This window comes from Mustelus asterias, chromosome 6 (genome assembly GCF_964213995.1).
Source record: "Mustelus asterias chromosome 6, sMusAst1.hap1.1, whole genome shotgun sequence".
Lineage (NCBI taxonomy): Eukaryota > Metazoa > Chordata > Chondrichthyes > Carcharhiniformes > Triakidae > Mustelus > Mustelus asterias.
The window spans coordinates 51,744,931-51,767,834 of NC_135806.1; the positions used below are offsets into that span (position 1 = coordinate 51,744,931).

The following is a 22,904-nucleotide window of genomic DNA, read 5'->3' on the forward strand; positions in this document are numbered from 1 at the left end:
TATTCTACGCAGGAGTCGAAGCCAGCTGTGATGTGAAAATACAGCATATTTCCGCCTGCATTTGTTACGGTAATCTTAGCTTTTTGTTTCAGTGATTGGTAATCATTTTTAAATTTATTCTTGTAGAATGGAGATCCCCTTTGTCTTCCGAATTCTTCAGTCTGGACTTGTCCATGGCTTGGCGTTTTGGTTTGATGTGGCATTTGTGGGCTCACAGTAAGTGGATTTGCTTCTCGTAATGTCCCATTTAACCCCTCAAGATTTTGCATTTTTGTTAATTTCATGACATTTCTGCTTTAGGAATTTAACAAAAACCTGACTGAATCCAGCCCCCTCCGCTCCACTAGACATGCATTTTGCCATTTCGGGGTTTTACCAGTTGCTATGTCAGACCACTTCTTCATAGAGTCATAGAATCCCTACATGTGCAGAAAGAGGCCATCGAGTCTGCATCAACTCTCCAAAAGAGCATCCCACCAAGACCCTCCCCTCTACCCTACCCTATAAACCTACACATATATCTGGGCTAATCCACCTAACCTGCACATCTTTGGACTGTGGGAGGAAACTGGACCACCCAGAGGAAACCCACGCAGACACTGGGAGAATGTGCAAATTGCACACAGTCACCCAAGGCCGGAATTGAATCTGGGTCCTTGGCCCTATGAGGCAGTAGTGCTAACCACTGTGTCACCATGCTGCCTTCTTTTCTTAATTTATTATTTGCAGGAGGACCTTAAAGTCTCTTCTCCAAATTAACAACAATGCATGCGATTTTCTGGTCATGTCCACTGCTGGAATCTTCGGGTCCCGCCAAAAGTCAGTGCAGATCACAGCAGCACCGGATAATCCTGGCAAATGTCTTGCAGTTATATAGTACCTTCAGAAAAACATCCCAAGGTGCTTTGCAGATGTTGTCAGACAAAGATGGATATGAGACAAAGTTAAGGAGTGACCAAAAGCATTATCAAAAGAGGTGGGTTTTACGGACAACATTAAAGAAGGAGGACATGGAGGGGTTTAGTGAGGGAATTTCAGTGTGGGCCTGAGACATCTAAAGTCCACTGAAGGGGGATAGTTGTGGGTGTAGTGATGAGCAGAGTAGTGGGGGTAGGGGGTGAGAACTAAGCCCTGAGTCAGAGGAACATGAGTTTAATGAGGAAAGCTAGGATCTGGAAGTGATAACAGAAATAAGAAGGGCATGGCTATGAAGGGATTTAAACATGAAGGGATTTAAACATGAAGGGCGGTACGGTGGCACAATGGCTAGCACTGTTGTCTCACAATGCCAGGACCCAGGTTCAATTCCGGCCTTGGGTGACTGTGTGGAGTTTTCACGTTCTTCCCATGTCTGGGTGGATTTCCTCCAGGTGCTCCGGTTTCCTGGCACAGTCCGAAAGACATGCTGGTTAGGTGCATTGGCCATGCTAAATTCTCCCTCGCTGTACCTGAACAGATGCCGGAGTGTGGCGACTAGGGGATTTTCACAGTAACTTCATTGCAGTGTTAATGTAAGTCTATTCGTGACACTAATAAATAAACTTTAAAAATCTTTACGGTTAGGGAGATTAGCGGGATAAATGTGTGGGGTTACAGGGATGAGCCTGGGTGGATGCTCTGTCAGAGAGTTGGTGCAGACTTGATGGACCAAGTGGCCTCCTTCTGTACTGTAAGGATTCTATGTGGATTTGAAATTGAGATATTGAGGAACTAGCAACCAGTATTGGTCAGCAGGTATAGGGGTGATGAGCAAGCAGGACTAGTGTGTAATAGAACATAGGCTACACAGTTTTGCATGAGCTGTCATTTATGGAGAGTGGACAATGGAGGAAGGCCAGAAAAGCATTGAAATAGTCGTGATTGGAGGATAAGGTTTCAGCAGCCTCAGAGCGGAGGCAAGGGCAGATATGGGTGATACAGAGTTGGAAGTAATGGTCTTCATGATTAAGCGCATATAGGGTCTAAACTCAGTTCGTTCTCGAACAACCTGAGAAAATAACCAAGGAGAGGAATGGAGTCAAGGGTAAGTGGCTCGGCTGAAGATGTTGGTTTCTGTCTTTCTAATGTTGAGCTAGTAAGAAATGCAAGACTGAATAAACAGTCTTAACACAAAAGCAGTGGAGAGATCAAGGGAGACACTCGAGAGTTAGAGTTTGGTGCTGTTCATGTATGTACGAACTTCATTGTGGATAATGTCGAATGGGGCAGCATTTAGATGAAGAGGAGTGAACCAAGGACAGACTTTTGGCGGACTAAAAAAGTATGATGGGAGTTTGGGCAAGAAGAGAAACCATGGCTGGAGATGCTCTGGGTATGATCATTTGGTTCATTATGGATTCAAACAAGGGAAATTACTTTGAGCTGGTCAGTAGAGGGAATTGTTGGAAGAGAATGGTTGTGGAACAAGAAGAGTGATCAACCACCATCACAAAGGATGTTACTTGTGACTTTGATTAGGGCCATTTTGGTGCTGTGGCAGGGACAAATCTACAGAGATTCAAACATGGGGTTGCAGGATAGATGACCACAAATTTGAGAGTTGACGATGCTTTCAAGAACTTTGAAGAGTTGCAATCACTTATGTTACTGGTCTGATTAAAATCCTCCCTTTCATCAATGTTCACTAATGCTAGACTTGACCTGGAATAGAATGCTAACGTTTTAATTTGACTGTGCCCATCCTTTTCATTAATGATATTCATAATAAGGCAGTGACTGCACACCTCAAAGGTACTTAATTGACTGTAAGGCACTTTGGGATGTCCTGAGGTCATGAAGGGAAATGTATAGATGTAAGTTTTTTTTTGCCAGTCTTTTTAACAAGTGTACATTTTTTGGGCATATTTGCTGATTTTCTTTAAGCTTATGCTTATATTTGTGCTAAAATCAGCAGAGGGAAAAATATATCCCAAAGAGTGAGAGAATTGAGGAACAGATAATCCAGAGGGAGAGAGACAATTCCTTTTTTGTCCCTCTCTCATCATTTGTCCCTTTTTCTACTCTCTCTCTCTCTCTCTTTCCATCTCTACCATGAGAATTACAACACAGAAGGAGATCATACAGCAAATGAAAGGTACAAGTGCCAGCTCCTCCACTGGACTTCTCTGCTCCCCTCTTATTTTCCTATCTGTACCCCACATCTCCTTTCACATAGAACTTGTTCCCTTGGTTTTGCAGCTAATTCTCTGAGCAGTGATATCAAATCAGAAATCTTCAATGTTTAAAATTGCAGTTTAACATTATTTTTAAAAATTTGAATTGGTCAAATCTTACCTTTTCAGAAAAACAATCTGGCTGTCAACATCGCCTGCTGAACCCCTCACACACTGGTATCAGGTACGCTGCCTCCTGCAGACGCCACTGTTTGCCAAAGAAGGTGAAACATTCTCAGGGAAAGTCTTACTAGTGGCCAATAAACGGTGAGGATTAAAATGCACTGACGTGTAAATGATCTAGTAAAATAATTTCCCTACTTGGTATGAACATGCTATAAGCTCAACAGATCATAAGTTTGTAAAAGTCGGCATGTTAACTTGTTTAAAAAAAAAAGGTCAAGGTGCATTAAAGGTTTGGAGACTGAAAGATGGGTGATTGGCAAGTGAAAATTGAGCTGTTTCAGTGGTGCTGGGGATCTCACTGTGTCTGGCCCATTGACAACCAAGTCTTGCCTGATGCAATTTTCAGACAGGCATGTAAATGGACGATCATCCCACCCATTTGTGACTGGTTGCCTTAACTATACAAATTGTGGTCCTCTGTATGTTGTGGAATTTGCAGATGTAAATAGTGTGATAACCTTTGACCCAAAAGCAATACAGTAAGAGAAATATGTAATTTTAAAAAAATGTCCATAGAAGCATCAGTTACTTTCAAGAGTGTTTAAGAAGGCTTTTTAAGAGTCTTTGTCCATTGTAAAAGGATCAATTGTAATTTTCTTGAATAATAAGTAATATTGGTCCATGTGACCTAACAACCCTTGACCTGGAAGCTGTATCAATAGGCAGGAAGTTAAGATGCAAAAACCGCGTGGCTGGCAGTTACAAGGGGGAGTGGGAGACAGAAGGCGATCAGCACACAGTGCAGGAGCTCTTGGAGACACTGTGCAAGTGGGCTAAAAAGGTCTAAAGTTTTTAAGGCTAGGTGAATAGCTCAGATATGCAAGATCTGGTTATTTTACTAGAAATAGCCAAACCAAGAACTAGGTGTTAGCAGTTAGTTGCTTGAAAAGGAATTCTGGCGAGCTGCACCATCAGGGCTATTGTGACCTGAATTGTGTCTTGTTGATGATAATTATACCAATGAGATTCAAAGGTAAAATCTGTATCAGATAGGATTCCTGACCCACTGGTGTGAACAACGAATCGCATGTGATAGAACTGTGAAGCTGCACAGAACTACATTTGTGTAGCGAGCAACGCCGGTGCTTGTGGTTGAATAAAACATATTTTTGTTGCATCGACTATTTACAGTGAAAGTTACCTTTTCATTGGAAGTATCATGTGCCTGTTAATTCATGTTCAAATTGCATTGGTTCTGATTTGTGTCAAAGTAAAAGCTGCAAAAAAGTGTAATCTTGTCATTTCTTTATTTGGGAATCGTTCAATAAATGTTGTTTACAGTTTCCCCATGGGGATTATAACAATGGTCAGCACTTGTGATGTTCACCTATTGGTTCCGGCAGTGAGGGACCTGGCAGTGCTCTGTAGAGACAGCTGAAGGCCACTCGCAAAATCACCAAGCAAATGTCATGAGCTGGGTTTTTTTGGGTGAGGCCAGGAGGGGAAGGAGTGCTCCTTCTGGGCCCGCAAGAACAGCCTGGCCATAGCCAGGCATTCTAAAGCACATTCTTAAGATCACCTCCCCATCTCGCGGGTTCCGACTTTCACTCAGTTCAATATAGGAACCAGCCCTCCCAGAACTAGTGAGCTATGGCAGACACTCACTTGCCTCCCACAACTCTCCGCTGACATTCAAATGAGGCCCGAGTCTCCAAAAGGATCAGCTTCATACCAGCAAGAATGGGTGATTGGTGCAGCTACTCTGCCTACTTTGTGTCCATCTCTGGCAGAAGTAGAAGGTAGCAGCCTGGATAATTTTAAAAGGTGTAAATACAGGACAAAGCAAAGACACTGTGGCCACGCTTACCCCAAGACCGGAAAATCCCACCCGAGGTCAACGCGCCTTTGCATGGTCTGTCCCCCGCCTGCTACGATTCCCATGGAGGGCGGAACGGGAAAATTCCACCCTCTGCTTTACAGCACTGACTCTAGAGGAGTGCTCTAGAGTCACTCCTAGAGGAAAAAGACAGGGTACTTACTTTAATGTTTAAGAAGAATACAATAACCTTTTCCATCTAAACTGCTGTCATGCAGCGACAACAGACCAACTCATCTGATTTTTCATTCATTAAACTTGGGGGTTAGTATCACTTCTCGGTTAGAATGAGTCACTGCAAAGCAACTGCAGAAAGCAAATACAGAGGTACCAGCACAAGCAAAGCCAACCTCCCCCTCTCTTGATTATATTGCTGCCTTGCATGGTGCCATCACTAAGGACTATATTTTCACCATTTGATGAAGGGCGGCACGGTAGCACAGTGGTTAGCACTGCTGTTTCACAGCACCAGGGACCTGGGTTCGATTCCCAGCTTGGGTCACTGTCTGTGTGGAGTTTGCACATTCTCCTCGTGTCTGCGTGGGTTTCCTCCGGCTGCTCCGGTTTCCTCCCACAGTCCAAAGATGGGCGGGTTAGCTTGATTGGCCATGCTAAAAATTGCCTCTTAGAGTCCTGAGATGTGTAGGTTAGAGGGATTAGTGGGTAAATACGTAGGGATATGGGGGTAGGGCCTGGGTGGGATTGTGGTCGGTGCAGACTCGATGGGCCAAATGGCCTCTTTCTGCACTGTAGGGTTTCTATCATTTGCTGCTGGTGACAAAAAGATCTGAGTATGTAACGGTATTTCCCACATTATGTCCATCTCTACATTTCCTGGAGTCTGGTCTGAAAATAATTTGACTCTGTAACATGCATCTAGTGGAGCTTTGCTCTTTTATTATTTGTCCACATCTGGGAATGAAATTTGTGTGATGTGATGTTACATTAGAGGGAGGAATGTCAGTTCAGAAGTGAACATGTCAGCCCTCATTTGAAACTACTTAATTTGACACACAGAATCATACCAACCATAAAGATTGCTCTTAAACTGGCACAAAACACAGAAAAACATTTATATAAGTATATATATTTGTATTTTTGATTTATTTTGAAAGCCCTTTAAAACAGGGATTTCATTTTTAGCAAGGAAGCTGCATTTGTGTCCTGCCTACCCACTGGAGCAGGGATCAGAACAGCAGGAGTTGCATCAGCACCTCATCTTTTTTTGAAGCTAGGCAAATGAAAATTAATCTGGCAAAGAATTGCTCATTGGAAGGGGGAAATAACATTGCCATAAGAAACTATCTGTATCTTATAGTATTTCCAAAGTGTCAGTCAAAGTAGCAGTTAGGAAGCAATAAAAACAGAAAATGCTGGATAAACTCAGCAGATCTGGCAGCATCTATGGAGAGAGAAGTTAACATTCCGAGTCCATATGACCCTTCTACAGTTGGGAAGCAATTTGTCCACAACTTTCCCAGAAGTAATAAGACCCTATCCCCTGAATCTTGCATAAAAGACCGTGTCAAGTAAGTTTACTTGTGTTTCCTTCTGCTTTTATATGACAGACAAAGCTATGATATTCACATTATGGCTATGGTGGACCAAACTGGCTTCAAGTCTGGAAACCTACTAGACTTAAAGAATCCTTTCTTTAGGTAAGTTTTTCAATTTTGTTTAATAAAATACCAGAATTCATCATTACAACATTCCTTGGAACAGTGTGAAAGTGGCATAGCATTACTGATTTGTCGAATGTTTTAAGCATAATGCAGTGGTTCCCAAACTTTTTTCACTGGGCCGCACTTTCGGAATAAAAATTTGCTCGCACCACACCGAATTTTTTATCGATAAGGAATACATTCAAAAACAAAAAAAAACAACTCCTATTGATTCATAACATAGAACACAACTACTTTATAATATGATCATGGGACATACAGAAAGTATAAAACAATGCTTGTTTAAACCATGTTTAAATGTTTCTTTGATTGTCCTTGAATCTTCCCGCCACACTTGCCATCCTCTCTCGCCGCACCCTTTGGGAACCACTGGCATAAGGTATTAGATAGGTGTATACAGTAGAAACATAGAAACTAGAAGCAGGAGTAGACTATTTGGCCTTTGAGCCTGTTCTGCCATTCATTTTGATCATGGCTGATCATCAAATTTGATACCCTGATCCCGCCTTCCCCTCCATACCCCTTGATCCCTTTAGCCCCAAGAGCTATATCTAATTTCTTCTTGAAATCACACAACGTTTTGGCCTCATTCTGTGATAATGAATTCCACAGCTTCACCACTCTCTGGGTGAAGAAACTTCTCCTCACCTCAGTCCTAAGAGGTTTACTGCCTTTTCCTCAAACTGCGGGCAGGATTTTACGGCCTCACTCATCCCGAAACCGTAAAATCCCACCCGAGGTCAAAGAACCTTCCCATGATCTGCCCCTTACCCGCTCCGATCCGCGTGGCAGACGGGCCGGTAAAATTATGTTGTTACATTCCTGTGCATTGCCTCTGACCCATAACAGGCAATAAACTTGTTCCTAGGTCTCAGCTAATCACCCCTTGGACTGAATGAATGTCATGAGTTCCCTTCATATTGTCTTTTCCTTCTCACCTCTAGTGGGGAAATGTTTGTCTTCCCTCAGCATCTACCCTGGTATCTTTGCTGCAGTCAGACAATTTCTCAATGGCAATAGTACCTGTCAGCACTTTCTCAAAGTCACTTGATGGAATGCATGGTGACTTTGACTGCCATTGAAACAAGAGCATTTGTAAATAATTGAGGTGTTGCACTTCCCATCTGAATGACTGACTGGGTTTTTCAAAAAGGTTGAATATTTTTGAGAATTTGGAAACTGCTGTGAGAAAGAAACACAATTGCAAGGCTTTATTCTGACAGGGCTGGACAACAGCTCTGGGTGCAGAGATTATGACCGAAACTCTATCACCTCACCCGCCACGGAATCGGCGCGGGTGAGGGTCTGACAACAGAAATCTCCATTGGCTTCGAGCGGGAAATTCCGGTCTTGCCTGAGCAAGGCTGTAAACTCCCGTCCACTGTTTCCTCTGGCTGTGGGACATCTAGAACAAGAAGTCACGGTCTCAGGATACAGGGTAGGCCATTTCGGACTGAGATGAGGAAAAATGACTTTGTTCAGAGGATAGTGAGCCTGTGGCATTCTCTACCTCGGAAAGTTACAAGTCACTGAATAGATTTAAGAAGGAAATAGATAGATTTCTAGATTCTAAAGGCTTCAAGGGATATGAGGACAGTGCGGGAGAATGGTGTTGAGATAGAGGATCAGCCATGATCATACCTCTTTGCTCACTTGTGCTAACACCTCCTTATGTGACTTGTCACCATATTTTGTCTGATGATGTTCCTGTGAGTTGCCTTGGGACATTTTTACAATGCTAAAGATGCGAACAGAATACAAGTCACTATTGTTGTTGAAAGAACCCTGTATACTGGACTGGAACCAACGAGAAAGCATCACAAAATGCATGTATGAGATACAGCCACAGAAAGCTTTTCTTTCGGGGAAATTAAAAGAAAGAAAATAAATATTTTACAATTTGAAAGTGTTCTTCAGCATTCAAACAAACTTTGAAATTCCGAGTTAATCTTTGCAGCATAAATCTTCTTACTAACAAGAATAGAAGTCAGATAACAATTGCTTCTTTTGAGTCCTCAGTTTCTTCCTTCTCTTATTTTTGCTTTCTGTTTGCTCATCAGTTCCTACGAATGAAACTCTTCCGAAATCTCCCTCTCTAAACCAACACCAGCATATCTACCGAACAAGATACTCAGGAGATGCATAGGCACAGGACTGCAATGCAACAATGTTTGGGTGGAATTAGAATCAGACTTTTTGGCGATGCCTCCAAGTTGCAATAACCCCTTTTCTAGAACATTTTATTTGGTCTTTATTAATGAATGAATAAACACACATTGTGTGAATTGATGTTGTTATTCTGCACTCATGCAAAATATAGTCTGAGCTCTTGAATCAGCCAAAGGCAGCCAAGCAAACCATCGGCTGACAGCTGCAAAACAACAAAAGTAATGTGATGATCGTTTGGATATTTACAGTTTTATACATGTGTATGTGTCTGTGCACATCGTCAGATGATCTGTAGTAGGTCAGATCTAATCAAAAATGTTGTGTGAATTGGACAGTTACAAGCTGCACAGTGATGTGACTTTTTTATTGCAACTTTAATAATAATGGATAGACCACATGAGAAAATGCTTCATGTCTTGATTAGAGGAAAAGATTTTAGAATCAGACATTTAATAGGTATGGCTTATTTATATATTGGGATTCTGTGTAATGTATTATTCATATGTAGCCACATTGCAGTGGAAAATATGAGCGCTGTACAGCCTCCAACCTAGAATTATTTACTTTCATAATGAAACTTTAAATTGGGGGATGCGACTTATTTTGTAATCCAATGCTAAGCCTTCGTTCCTGGGTTGGATACAAAACCAAATGTAGAGTAAAACACCCTCGACTCTGCCCCAACAATGAAGAACAACCTGAAGGTCAGAAGGGGACCCACTACTGCACCAGCTGGGAACTGCATTTTCCAAACCAGCCTTACTTGCAGTATTTTTAACCACGACTGCCAGTTAGTTCCAACTTCTGCCAAGCTATGGGTGGTTTTATCATGGAAGTCATCTTGCAAGGGCCAGCCATGGGAAGCGCAAGGCCAATGTGCTACCAAACTCCGTATTTAGGCCTCTTGTACAGAATTATTGTTGTTGCTTATTGTTATTTGTAGGAGTTGTCCAAGTGTCACCAGTTCACCCACTCCAAAAGGAAACCAAAGTAGTTGGTCAACTCTATATTTATTTTTCTAAGACTGTATTTGTGAAAGGTATACAATGACTTTGAACCAGTAATTTGAAGTCAAGATTGAAGAAAGAGCTTTTGAGAAAATTAGACAAGTGTTTTGTTTAGTTTTCCAGGGATGCCTAGAAGACTACACTTAGTAACACTTTTGCAAATTCACATGTGGCCAAAGCACCTCCAGGCCACAAGACATCTGGAAGGTCACTTTCCCAAAAGGCTGCAGACTAATTGCCAGCTCTGATGATGCATCAAATTACACACACACGCAATTGTGAACTATAAGGGAATTGAAGACCTTGCCACGATTTCCTTCCAAAGAGATTGTAGCCCCTCCCCTTTTATCTGCTGAAAAACAGTTTAAGAATCTGAATTTACTAGAATATCAGCATTTTTAAAGGCAACTATTCAGACTCTGAAATCTATTGTGTATCTGAAACTTGTGTGTGACTCAAAATGCAGAATTTAAGGGAGATACTTTCTGATGTGTGCAAAACAGAAATTGTTAGAGATGAAGCTCAAACTCTTGTATCTATAACGATACATTTCTTTTAGAGAATGGAGAATCCATATTTATGACACTGATAGTAATTGACTGGACGAGTGCAGTCAGAATTGGCCAAGTCAATACAATTGTTTTTGTAATAAAAGTCTGAGTCACAGGCCAGGAACCTGCTGCTCACTGCACAAAACCAGGTACTATCAGTAGCATAACATCTCATTTGAACTGAATGATATACGAAAAGGCTACCTCATAACAATGGCTTTTGCTTGTATCATCTAATAGAAAGAAAATAAACTGCAGAATTGTCTCATGTTGTGTTATTGAGTCTGTATTCATCTTAACACTTGCTTGAACTTTTTTCATCAAACATTAAAGATCTGGTACACCTTTCTAATTAGTAAAATGTCGATATCTGGGCAAGTCCATAGTTTATTTTGTAGTCCATGCCATCCTTTTGCCAATGCATACAATTTCACATTTAGAGCAGTTCCCATTATAACCCTTTCAACATCAATTTAAAATCAAAATGTGGGTTTGTGGAAAACTACCCTTCGCAGCCACTTTTCAACCTATCTAATCTCTCTTTTTCCAAGTATGTTCCCAACTTCAAAATGGATAGTGGGAAAACAGGAGGAAGAAGAAAGAAATAAAAGGTTTGGAAGGTTTTTTAAATTAAAATAAAACTTGCAGTAGAACATAGAACATAGAACATTACAGCGCAGAACAGGCCCTTCGGCCCACGATGTTGCACCGACCAGTTAAAAAAAAAACTGTGACCCTCCAACCTAAACCAATTTCTTTTCGTCCATGAACCTATCTACGGATCTCTTAAACGCCCCCAAACTAGGCGCATTTACTACTGATGCTGGCAGGGCATTCCAATCCCTCACCACCCTCTGGGTAAAGAACCTACCCCTGACATCGGTTCTATAACTACCCCCCCTCAATTTAAAGCCATGCCCCCTCGTGCTGGATTTCTCCATCAGAGGAAAAAGGCTATCACTATCCACCCTATCTAAACCTCTAATCATCTTATATGTTTCAATAAGATCCCCTCTTAGCCGCCGCCTTTCCAGCGAAAACAATCCCAAATCCCTCAGCCTCTCCTCATAGGATCTCCCCTCCATACCAGGCAACATCCTGGTAAACCTCCTCTGCACCCTCTCCAAAGCCTCCACATCCTTCCTGTAATGTGGGGACCAGAACTGCACACAGTACTCCAAGTGCGGCCGCACCAGAGTTGTGTACAGTTGCAACATAACGCTACGACTCCTAAATTCAATCCCCCTACCAATAAACGCCAAGACACCATATGCCTTCTTAACAACCTTATCTACTTGATTCCCAACTTTCAGGGATCTATGCACACATACACCTAGATCCCTCTGCTCCTCCACACTATTCAAAGTCCTCCCGTTAGCCCTATACTCAACACATCTGTTATTCCTACCAAAGTGAATTACCTCACACTTCTCCGCATTAAACTCCATCCGCCACCTCTCGGCCCAACTTTGCAACCTGTCTAAGTCTTCCTGCAAACTACGACACCCTTCCTCACTGTCTACCACACCACCGACTTTGGTGTCATCAGCAAATTTGCTAATCCACCCAACTATACCCTCATTCAGATCATTAATAAATATTACAAACAGCAGTGGCCCCAAAACAGATCCCTGAGGTACACCACTTGTAACCGCACTCCATGATGAATATTTACTATCAACCACCACCCTCTGTTTCCTATCCGCTAGCCAATTCCTGATCCAATTTCCTAGATCACCCCCAATCCCATACATCTGCATTTTCTGCAGAAGCCTACCATGGTGAACCTTATCAAACGCCTTACTAAAATCCATATATACCACGTCCACTGCCTTGCCCCCATCCACCTCCTTGGTCACTTTCTCAAAAAACTCAATAAGGTTAGTAAGGCACGACCTACCTGCCACAAAACCATGCTGACTATCACCTATCAATTCATTACTCTCCAAATAACTATAAATCCTATCCCTTATAATTTTTTCCAACATCTTGCCGACAACAGAAGTGAGACTCACCGGTCTATAATTCCCGGGGAAGTCTCTGTTCCCCTTCTTAAACAATGGGACAACATTCGCTAACCTCCAATCTTCTGGTACTATACCAGAGGCCAACGACGACCTGAAGATCAGAGCCAGAGGCTCTGCAATCACTTCTCTTGCCTCCCAGAGAATCCTTGGATAAATCCCATCCGGACCAGGGGATTTATCTATTTTCAGACCCTCCAGAATATCCTGCACATCCTCCTTATCAACTGTAATACTGTCTATTCTACTCCCTTGCAACCCAGTGTCCTCCTCAGCTATATTCATGTCCCCTTGCGTGAACACCGAAGAGAAATATTGGTTCAATGCTTCACCAATCTCCTCCGGTTCCACACATAACTTCCCTCTGCCATCTATAACTGGCCCTAAACTTGCCCTAACCAACCTTCTGTTCTTGACATACCTATAGAACGCCTTAGGATTCTCTTTAACCCTATCCGCCAAAGTCTTCTCATGTCCCCTTTTAGCCCTTCTAAGCTCGCTCTTCAACTCCCTCTTAGCCAATCTAAAGCTTTCTAGTGCACTACCCGAGTGCTCACGTCTCATCCGAACATAAGCCTCCTTTTTCTTTTTAACCAACAAAGAAACTTTTTTGGTGCACCACGGTTCCCTAGCCCTACCAATTCCTCCTTGCCTGACAGGGACATACCTATCACAGACTCGCAGTAGCTGCTCCTTGAAAAAACTCCACATGTCGGACGTTCCCAGTCCCTGTAATCTCCTAGTCCAACCTATGTTTCCTAATTCTCTCCTAATAGCCTCATAATTACCCTTCCCCCAGCTAAAACCACTGGCCCGAGGTTCATGCCTATCCCTTTCCATCACTAAGGTGAACGTAACCGAATTGTGGTCACTATCACCAAAATGCACACCAACTTCCAAGTCTAGCACCTGGTCTGGCTCATTTCCCAGCACCAGATCCAATATAGCCTCACCTCTAGTTGGCCTGTCTACATACTGAGTCAAAAAACCTTCCTGCACGCTTTGAACAAAAACTGACCCCTCTAACGAGCTAGAGCTATAACAATTCCAGTCAATATTAGTCAAGTTAAAATCCCCCATAACAATTGCCCTATTACTTTCACTCCTAAGCAGGATTGACTCCGCAATCCTTTCCTCAACCTCTCTAGAACTTTTAGGAGGTCTATAAAAGACTCCCAACAGGGTGACCTCTCCTCTCCTATTTCTAATCTCCGCCCATACTACCTCAACAGATAAGTCCTCATCAAACCTCCTCTCTGACACTGTGATACAATCTCTGACCAATAATGCTACCCCTCCCCCTCTTCTACCTCCTTCCCTACTTCGACAAAAACATTTGAACCCCGGGACCTGCAGCATCCATTCCTGCCCCTGCTCTATCCATGTCTCTGAAATAGCCACAACATCGAAGTCCCAGGTACTGATCCACGCTGCAAGTTCACCCACTTTATTGCGAATACTCCTGGCATTGAAGTATACACATTTCAAACCCTGCTCCACCCCACCTCTGCAATGCCGTGCATTGCAATCCCCATCCATGCATCCCTCACTTTCAGCCCCACTACTCAGGATCCCTCCCCCCCCCCGAATCAGTTTAAACCTCCCTGCATGGCCTTAGCAAATTTACCCCCCAGGATATTGGTCCCCTTCTGATTAAGGTGTAGACCATCCTTCTCATAGAGGTCACACCTTCCCCAGTACGAGCCCCAATTGCTTAAGTACCTGAACCCCTCCCTCCTGCACCATCCCCTCAGCCATGAATTCAAACCTTCCCTCTCCCTATTCCTCTCTAAACTATCCCGTGGTACAGGCAAGAGTCCAGAGATAACCACTCTGTCAGTCTTGGCCTTTAGTTTCCACCCCAACTCCATAAATCCCTGCCTAATATCCCCTTCCCCTATCCTCCCTATGTCGTGTGTCCCCACATGTACAATAACTTGTGGTTTATCTCCCTCCCCCCTAAGAGTCCTGAATACCCTGTCAGACACATCCCGGACCCCAGCCCCTGGTAGGCAACACACCAACCCTGAGTCCCTACCTTTAGTTCCGACCCTCCTATCTGTCCCCTTAATTGTGGAGTCCCCAATCACAAGGCCCAGTCTTTTACAGCCCCTAACCACCTGAGCTTTCTCACTCGGCTCACCCCCAGAGATCTGCTCTCTATGCTCAGTTGATTCCTCCTCAACTGTAGCCTCCAGCACCGAAAACCTATTATGGAGGGGAACCGCCCCAGGGGATTGTCTTCCCGATTGCTTCTTACCCCTCCTCCTGGCATTGACCCAAGCCTCATTTCTAGGAGTTACTATTTCTCTATAACTCCTATCAACTTCCACCTCCGCCTCCCGAATTATGCGGAGTTCCTCTACCTCCCCCTCCAGCTCCTTTACACGCTCCTCCAGAAGCTGCAATCTAATGCACTTCTTACAACTAAAATCTCCTGAAACACTACTGGATTTCCTCACCACATACATCCCACAGGAGATGCAGCATACTGCCTGAACTGCCATCCCTGAAGCCATTACCAGCAAGAAAAAAAGAAAACAAAAAACTTCCCCACACTTATAATTAGGTTAGAGGAGGATGGAAGGGTGGGATCCTCTACCAGTGTAGAGGATCGGGTATCTCCTCTGCACCAATTTATAGGGCTAGGGGCCCGAGAGAAAAAAAAACTACTACTGAGGGGGAACCTCCCAGGTAACTGACTTTTAAAGTTAAAATAAAAACCCTTCCCAGACTCCTTTGCTGCCCACTTCTAGTAAGAGAGGTTAGGGGTGAAAACGCAGCACAGAAACGAAATGCGATGTTAATAAAAATTAGGTTAGATAGTGAATGGGAAAAATTGCTGATTTGTCTTTCAGTTAAAATTGTATTTTAAAAGTGCATTTTAGTTCTTTAAGGTAAATAGAATGTATTGTAATGCTCCTCCAGCAGTTTGAGTAGTGGCACCAGCCCACTTTGGTGTTTTCATCCCTCACGGCTCCATCCCGGCCAAAGTGATTCCTATAAATCCAGCCTATGATATCCAATTTGGATCACGTCACTTTATTGTTACGGCCTCAGGTGATATGACTGTAGGATTAGGTACTGAACGGTTTGAGTAGACTCCTTAACAAATCTGTTTAATGGAGAAAATATGAGAGAGTACCTCAGGCAAACCTGAAATTTGTAACAAAAATGATTATATGCAACCAAAAGATAACATTTTCTGCAAGATCGCTGGGTTTAAGTATTATTGTCACAAGTAAGCTTACATTAACACAGCTGTGAAGTTACGGAGGTACTAGGGTGGTACAGTGTTGACACTGCTGCCTCACAACGCCAAGGACCCAGGTTCGATTCCGGCCTCAGGTCACTGTCTGCGTGGAGTTGGCACGTTCTCCCTGTGTCTGCGTGGGTTTCCTCCGGGTGCTCCGGTTTCCTCCCACAGTCCAAAGACGTGCGGGTTAGGTTGATTGGCCATGATAAATTGCCCCTTAATGTCAGGAGGACTAGGAGGGTAAATATGTGGGATTACGGGAGTAGGATCTGGGTGGGATTGTTGTCAGTGCAGGCTCGATGGGCCAAATGGCCTCCTTCTGCACTCTCGATTCTATAATCTATGAAAATCTGCTAGACTCTGGAAGCTGTTCAGATACATTGAGGGAGAATTTAACATCGCCAATCAACCTAACCAGCATGACTTTCAGGCTGTGGGAGGAAACCAGAGCACCCGGAGGAAACCCACGCACGCACGGGAGAGAATGTGGAAACTCTCACGCACACACACACACACACACACACACACTCACCCAAGCTGGGAATTGATCCCAGGTCCCTGGCGCTGTGAGGCAGCAGAGCTAACTACTGTGCCACCCTCTGTGTAATCTCTGACATAGTTAGCTTCATTTCAGTGTGAGATATCAAGATATTCATTATGGTGAATATATTATGAATGAATTTATCACACTAATCTGTGCTGGGGGTTGGGTCTGATTGTTCTCTTATAAAATGATGGACCGCAATGATAACAAGGAATTGTTATGCATAGTAATCCAGGGCTTCTAGAACGGCTTGACTGATTAGCAGCCACATAATATTCCCCACATATGTGGTGGTGACCTCTGATTATCATGTAAGTCTGACACTGCACGGTAGTTAACCTATCAGGTGGATGCTGGGACCTCTGTGCTTCCCAGAGAGAGAAAATAAATTGCTGAATGAACGTGGTGCCACCTGGTGATGGAAGCTTTTATGCAGCTGCTACAGCTTCTCTGCTCTGGTTCCATGCAATTTATTTCTGTATATATTTTGTTGGAACAAGGGAGGTTGTTGTCCTTGCTGTGGGACAAAGAATAAATCAGGAGATAATAAGGGCATGTTTAAAAGGGAGTACTTCAATCACGGGTGACTTTAATCTTCATGTAGATTGGGTAAATCAAATTGACAGAGATAGCCGAGGGAGAATGCAAAGAGCATGATCTTACCTGCCAATAACACCACGCTCCCACTGCAGTGAGGTCAGAGAATTTGACAGCTGGCCATCACGCAAACCAGCCTCCCATTCACGCAAACCAGCCTCCCATTCATTGACTCTGTCTACACTTCCCGCTGCCTCGGAAAAGCAGCCAGCATAATCAAGGAACCCACGCACGCCAGACATTCTCTCTTCCACCTTCCTCCATTAGGAAAAAGATACAAAAGGCTGAGGTCAAATACCAACCAACTCGAGAACAGTTTTTTCCCTGCTGCCATCAGACTTTTGAATGGATCTGTAATACATTCAGCTGATTTTTCTCTACACCCTAGCTGTGACTGTAACGGCATGGTAGCACAGTGGTTAGCACTGCTGCTTCACAGCTCCAGGGTCCCGGGTTCGATTCCCGGCTCGGGTCACTGTCTGTGTGGAGTTTGCACATTCTCCTCGTGTCTGCGTGGGTTTCCTCCGGGTGCTCCGGTTTCCTCCCACAGTCCAAAGATGTGCAGGTTAGGTTGATTGGCCAGGTTAAAAAAAAAATTGCCCCTTAGAGTCCTGGGATGTGTAGGTTAGTGGGATTAGCGGGTAAAATATGTGGGGGTAGGGCCTGGGTGGGATTGTGGTCGGTGCAGACTCGATGGGCCGAATGGCCTCCTTCTGCACTGTAGGGATTCTATGATTCTATGTAACACTATATTCTGCACTCTCGCCTTTCCTTCTCCTCGTGTACTTTATAAATGGTATGCTTTGTCTGTATAGCGCACAAGAAACAATACTTTTCACTGTATTCCAATACATGTGACAATAAATCACATGAAAGGGATGGGAAAGTCCCGCCGGCATGAAGGATGTAGTGTGTATTCTGGACAATATGTTGTGGATCTAACCAGGGATCAGGCAATCTTGATCTGGTAATGTATAATGAGGCAGGTTTAATAAACAATCCCCGAAGAAACAGTGACTATAACATGGGAAAATTTAGCATTCAGTTTGAGAGTGAAAAACTTGGGTCAGAAACAACAGTGCTACACTTAAATAAGGGTAATTGTAAAAAAGAATGAGGGCAGAGTTGGTTGGAGTGGACTGGGAAAGGAGTTCAGCAGAAAAGAGGGTTGATCAGCAATGGCAGATGTTTATGAAAATAGCTCATGACTCATATTAAGACCATAAGACATAGGAGCAGAATTAGGCCACTTGGCCCATCGAGTCTGCTCTGCCATTCAATCATGGCTGATATTTTTCTCAGCCCCATTCTCCTGCCTTTTCCCCATAACCCCGATCTCCTTATTAATCAAGAACCTATCTATCTCTGTCTTAAAGACACTCAATGACCTGGCCTCCACTGTGCTCCAAAGCCTCCGCAGTATATCCCAGTGAAGAAGAAGGATTCTAGGAAGGGGATAAAGCAAGCATGGTTAACCAAGGAAGTTAGGGATAGTATTGAACTAAAAAAATGTATAATGTGGCAAAGATTAGTGATAAATCAGATGATTGGGAAAAACCAACAAATAAAATTACCAAAAAAATTAATAAAAAGGGAGATCATAAACTGAGGGTAAACTAACAATATAAAAATGAACAGCAAGAGCTTCTTTAAATCTATAAGATTTGATTTGATTTATTATTGTCACATGTATTAACATACAGTGAAAAGTATTGATTCTTGCGCGCTATACAGACAAAGCATACCATTCATAGAGAAGGAAACCAGAGAGTGCAGGATGTAGTGTTACAGTCATAGCTAGGGTGTAGAGAAAGATTGACTTAATGCGAGGTAGGTCCATTTAAAAGTCTGACAGCAGCAGGAAGAAGCGGTTCTTGAGTTGGTACGTGACCTCAGACTTTTGTTTCCTTTTCCCGATGAAAAAAGGTGGAAGAGAGAATGTCCGGGGTGCATGGGGTCCTTAATTATGCCGGCTGCTTTGCTGAGGCAGCGAGAAGTGTAGACAGAGTCAATGGATGGGAGGCTACTTTGCATGATGGATTGGGCTACATTCACGACCTTTTGTAGTTTCTTGCTGTCTTGGGCAGAGCAGGAGCCATACCAAGCTGTGGTACAACCAGAAAGAATGCTTTCTATGGAGCATCTGTAAAAGTTGGAGAGAGTCGTAGCTGGCATGCCAAATTTCCTTAGTCTTCTGAGAAAGTATAGGTGTTGGTGGGCTTTCTAAACTATAGTGTCGGCATGGGGGGACCAGGACAGGTTGTTGGTGATTTGGACACCTGAAGCTTTCAACCATTTCTACTTCATCCCCATTAATGTAGACAGGGGCATGTTCTCTTTTACGCTTCCTGACGTCGATGACAACCTCCTTTGTTTTGTTGACATTGAGGGAGAGACTATTGTTATCACACCAGTTCGCCAGATTCTCTATTTCATTCCTGTACTCTCTCTCGTCATTGTTTGAGATTTGACCCACAAGAAGGAAGAGAGAAGCCAAAGTGAATTTAGACAATGAGACTGGGGAAATAATAATGGGGAACCAGGAAATGGTAGAGGAGTTAAACAAATACTTTGCATCAATCTTCAGAGTGGAAGATGATAATAACATTCCAAAAACTAAATAATCAAGGAGCAGAAGGAGGGGGGGAGGAAATAAATGCAATAACTATCACTAGAGAAAAAGTACTGGGGAAATTAATTGGGGAAAAGGCCAATAAGTCCCCGGACCTGATGGGTTGCATCACAGGATATTAAAGAAAGTAACTACATAGTAGATGCACTGGTAGTAATCTTCCAAGAACCCTAAAATTCTGGAAAAGTCCCAGAGGAATATAAAACTGTCAATGTAACACCCTTATGCAAAAAGGGAGGCAGACAAAAAACAGATAACTATAAGCCAGTTAGCTTAACCTCTGTCATTGGGAAAATGTTATAAAGAATGTAATAGCAGAACATTTAGAAATACATAATATAATCAAGCAGAGTCAGCACGGCTTCATGAAGGGGCAATAATGTCTGACAAATCTATTAGAATTCTTTGAGATAATAATGAGCAAGATAGATAAAGGGGAACCAATTGATACAATATACGTGGATAAAGTAGCACAGAAAAGGCCACTTAATAGGATAAGTAGAGGGTACTATATTAGCATGGATAGAGGATTGGCTCAGTGATAGAAGACAGAGAGTTGTGATAAAAGGGGCATTTTCAGGACAGCAACTTGTAACTAGTGGAGTGCCACAGGGATCAGTGCTGGAACCTCAATTAGTTACAATACATATTAATGACTTGGATGCAGGAAATGAATGTACTATTGCCAAGTTTGCGGATGTCACAAAAATAGGTGAGAAGGCAAGTAGTGAGGAAGAGACTTCAGAGGTTAGATGAGTGGGCAGAAACTTGGCAGGTGGAATATAGAAAATGCAAAGTTATGCACTTTGGTAGGAAGAATAAAGAAGCTGAATACTATTTAGAAACATAGGCATAGAAAACGACAGCACAAAACAGGCCCTTCGGCCCCACAAGTTGTGCCGAACATATCCCTACCTTTTAGGCCTACCTATAACCCTCCATCCTATTAAGTCCCATGTACTCATCCAGGAGTCTCTTAAAAGACCCTATTGAGTTTGCCTCCACCACCACTGATGGCAGCCGATTTAAATGGAGAAAGACTGCAGAAAACTTCAGCACAGAGGGCTTTGGGGGTCCTTGTGCATAAATCACACAAAGCTAGCATGCAAATTCAGCAGGTAATAGGGAAGGGAAATGGAATGTTAGTCTTTATTTTAAAGGGAATGGAGTATAAAAATAGGGAAATCTTGCTAAAACTAGACAAGGCACGAGTTAGACCACACCTAGAGTACTGTGAACAGGTTTCGTTCCCTTATCTAAGGAAACATATACCGGCATTGGAGGCAATCCAGAGAAGGTTCAGTAGGTTGATCCCAGGTATGGAGGGATTTTCTTCTGAGGAGAGGTTAAGTAGGTTGGGCCTGTACTCATTGGAGTTTAGAAGAGAGAGAGGTGACCTTATTGAGATATATAGGATTCTCAGGGGGCTTGACAGGGTAGAATATGAGAGGTTGTTTCCCCTTATGGGAGAGTCCAGGACCAGAGAGCATAATCTCACAGTAAGGGGTTGCCTAGTTAAGAAGAGATGAGGAGGAATTTCTCCTCTCAGAGGGTAGTGAATCTGTAGAATTCTTTACCGCAGAGAGCTTTAGAGGTTAGGTCTTTAAGTATGTTAAAGCTGGGGTAGATTTTTAATTAGTAAGGGAATCAAGGGTTATGGGTAAAAGGCGGGAAAATTGAGTTGAGGATTATATCATGATCTCATTGAATGGCAGAACAGACCCGATGGGCCAAATGGCCTACTTCCGCTCCCAAGTCCTATGATCTCTCACCCAGACCCAAATTCAGAGAAACACAGTCCCATCACATGAATCTCATACCACACACTTTTCAAGAGGGCACCGGAGCAAGGCAACTTCTTGTGACCTGTCTCCATATACTCTCTAATTCAGTCCTTTACTCTCGTTCTATGCTTTTAAAACTGTACTCTAACTCTTTTAAACTACTGTAACACTATATTCTGCACCCTCTCCTTCCCTTCGCCCCTATATACTCTATGAACGATATGCTTTGTCTGTATAGCGCGCAAGAATCAATATTTTTCACTGTATCCCAATACATGTGACAATAATAAATCAAATCAAATCAAATCATCCCTGGTCTTCCTTTGCATAAGACTTTCTGGACCACAATGGACCATAAACTGCAGGGATCAGTGCAACATTCAATCAGCTCTATGGGGATGATTTTCAGTCCACGTTAGCCATCAGGAAAAATGGCGACACAGCAAAACTACGGCACGATTCAGGAAATGAGATTCTCACTGGTGAGATCACATTTCCTGATTTTCCATGCCCCTCACTGGTGACACCACAAGCTTCACACCCACAAATGGCAAGAACATCATTTTATTGCTTTCATGTATATTACAATCTTATTATCGAGCCCCCCAGCATGTAATTTCCCACTCCCACTGAATATTCATTATAACGGATACTTAAAAATGTGAATCAGTCGAGGGGATTTCCTCGGGGGCACAAAGGTTTGTATAATCCTCCTGGAGGGGGGGTGAGGGACCTGCCTGGGCGGGTACTGTCCTTAGGCACAGATTGGCACTGCTAACCTAGCTGTGTCAAAATGTGCAGGGTCAGTGCTGGGCTGGGCCAATTGGTGTCGGGAGATGGGGAGTGCCGAGGTCTTTGAAGGGGAGCAGCATTGAAATGGGAAGTTAGAATCATAGAATCATCATAGAATCCCTATAGTACAGAAGGAGGCCGTGCGGCCCATCGAATCTGCACCCACCATAATCCCATCCAGACCCTATTCCCATAACCCCACATATTTACTCTGCTAATCCCCTGATACCAGGGTCAATTTAGCATGGCCAATCAACCCAACCCGCACATCTTTGGACTGTGGTAGAAAATCGGAGCACCCGGAGGAAACCCACGCAAACACCGGGAGAATGTGCAAACTCCACACTGTGACCCGAGGCCGGAATTGAACCCGGATCCCTGGTGTCGTGAGGCAGTACTGCTAACAACTGTGTCACACCTTGCAAGGGGAGAATGGGCAGTGGGGAAATTTGCAGGCATGGGGGGGGGGGTGGGAGAGTGCCGGCAATACCGCCACTGGTTGACAGGGTTCTCAACCGCGTTCAACCAAATCCTCTGTGCCACTGCTCATTCCTCCCAGAGCCAAGACAGGGCCCCACTTCTCCTCACTTTTCACCCCACCAGTCTCCACATTCAAAGGATCATCCTCTGCCATTTCCGCCAACTCCAGCATGACGCCACTACTCAACACTTCCCCTCACTCCACCTGTCAGCATTCCGCAGGGACCATTCT

At 43.5% G+C, this 22,904-nt stretch overlaps 1 protein-coding gene across 1 annotated transcript in view; it reads left to right on the plus strand.

Moving 5' to 3' along the window:
• The window catches only part of carm1l (coactivator-associated arginine methyltransferase 1, like), a 124,935-nt gene extending 114,105 nt beyond the window's left edge, over positions 1–10,830 (plus strand). Inside the window, exons 10-13 of the mRNA XM_078214302.1 lie at positions 127–216; positions 3,282–3,419; positions 6,723–6,812; positions 8,897–10,830. Of these exons, the coding sequence (XP_078070428.1) occupies positions 127–216; positions 3,282–3,419; positions 6,723–6,812; positions 8,897–8,909 (331 nt within the window). The 3' untranslated portion in view covers positions 8,910–10,830. The remainder of the gene's footprint in view (positions 1–126; positions 217–3,281; positions 3,420–6,722; positions 6,813–8,896) is intronic.
• Positions 10,831–22,904: the final 12,074 nt, after the last annotated feature.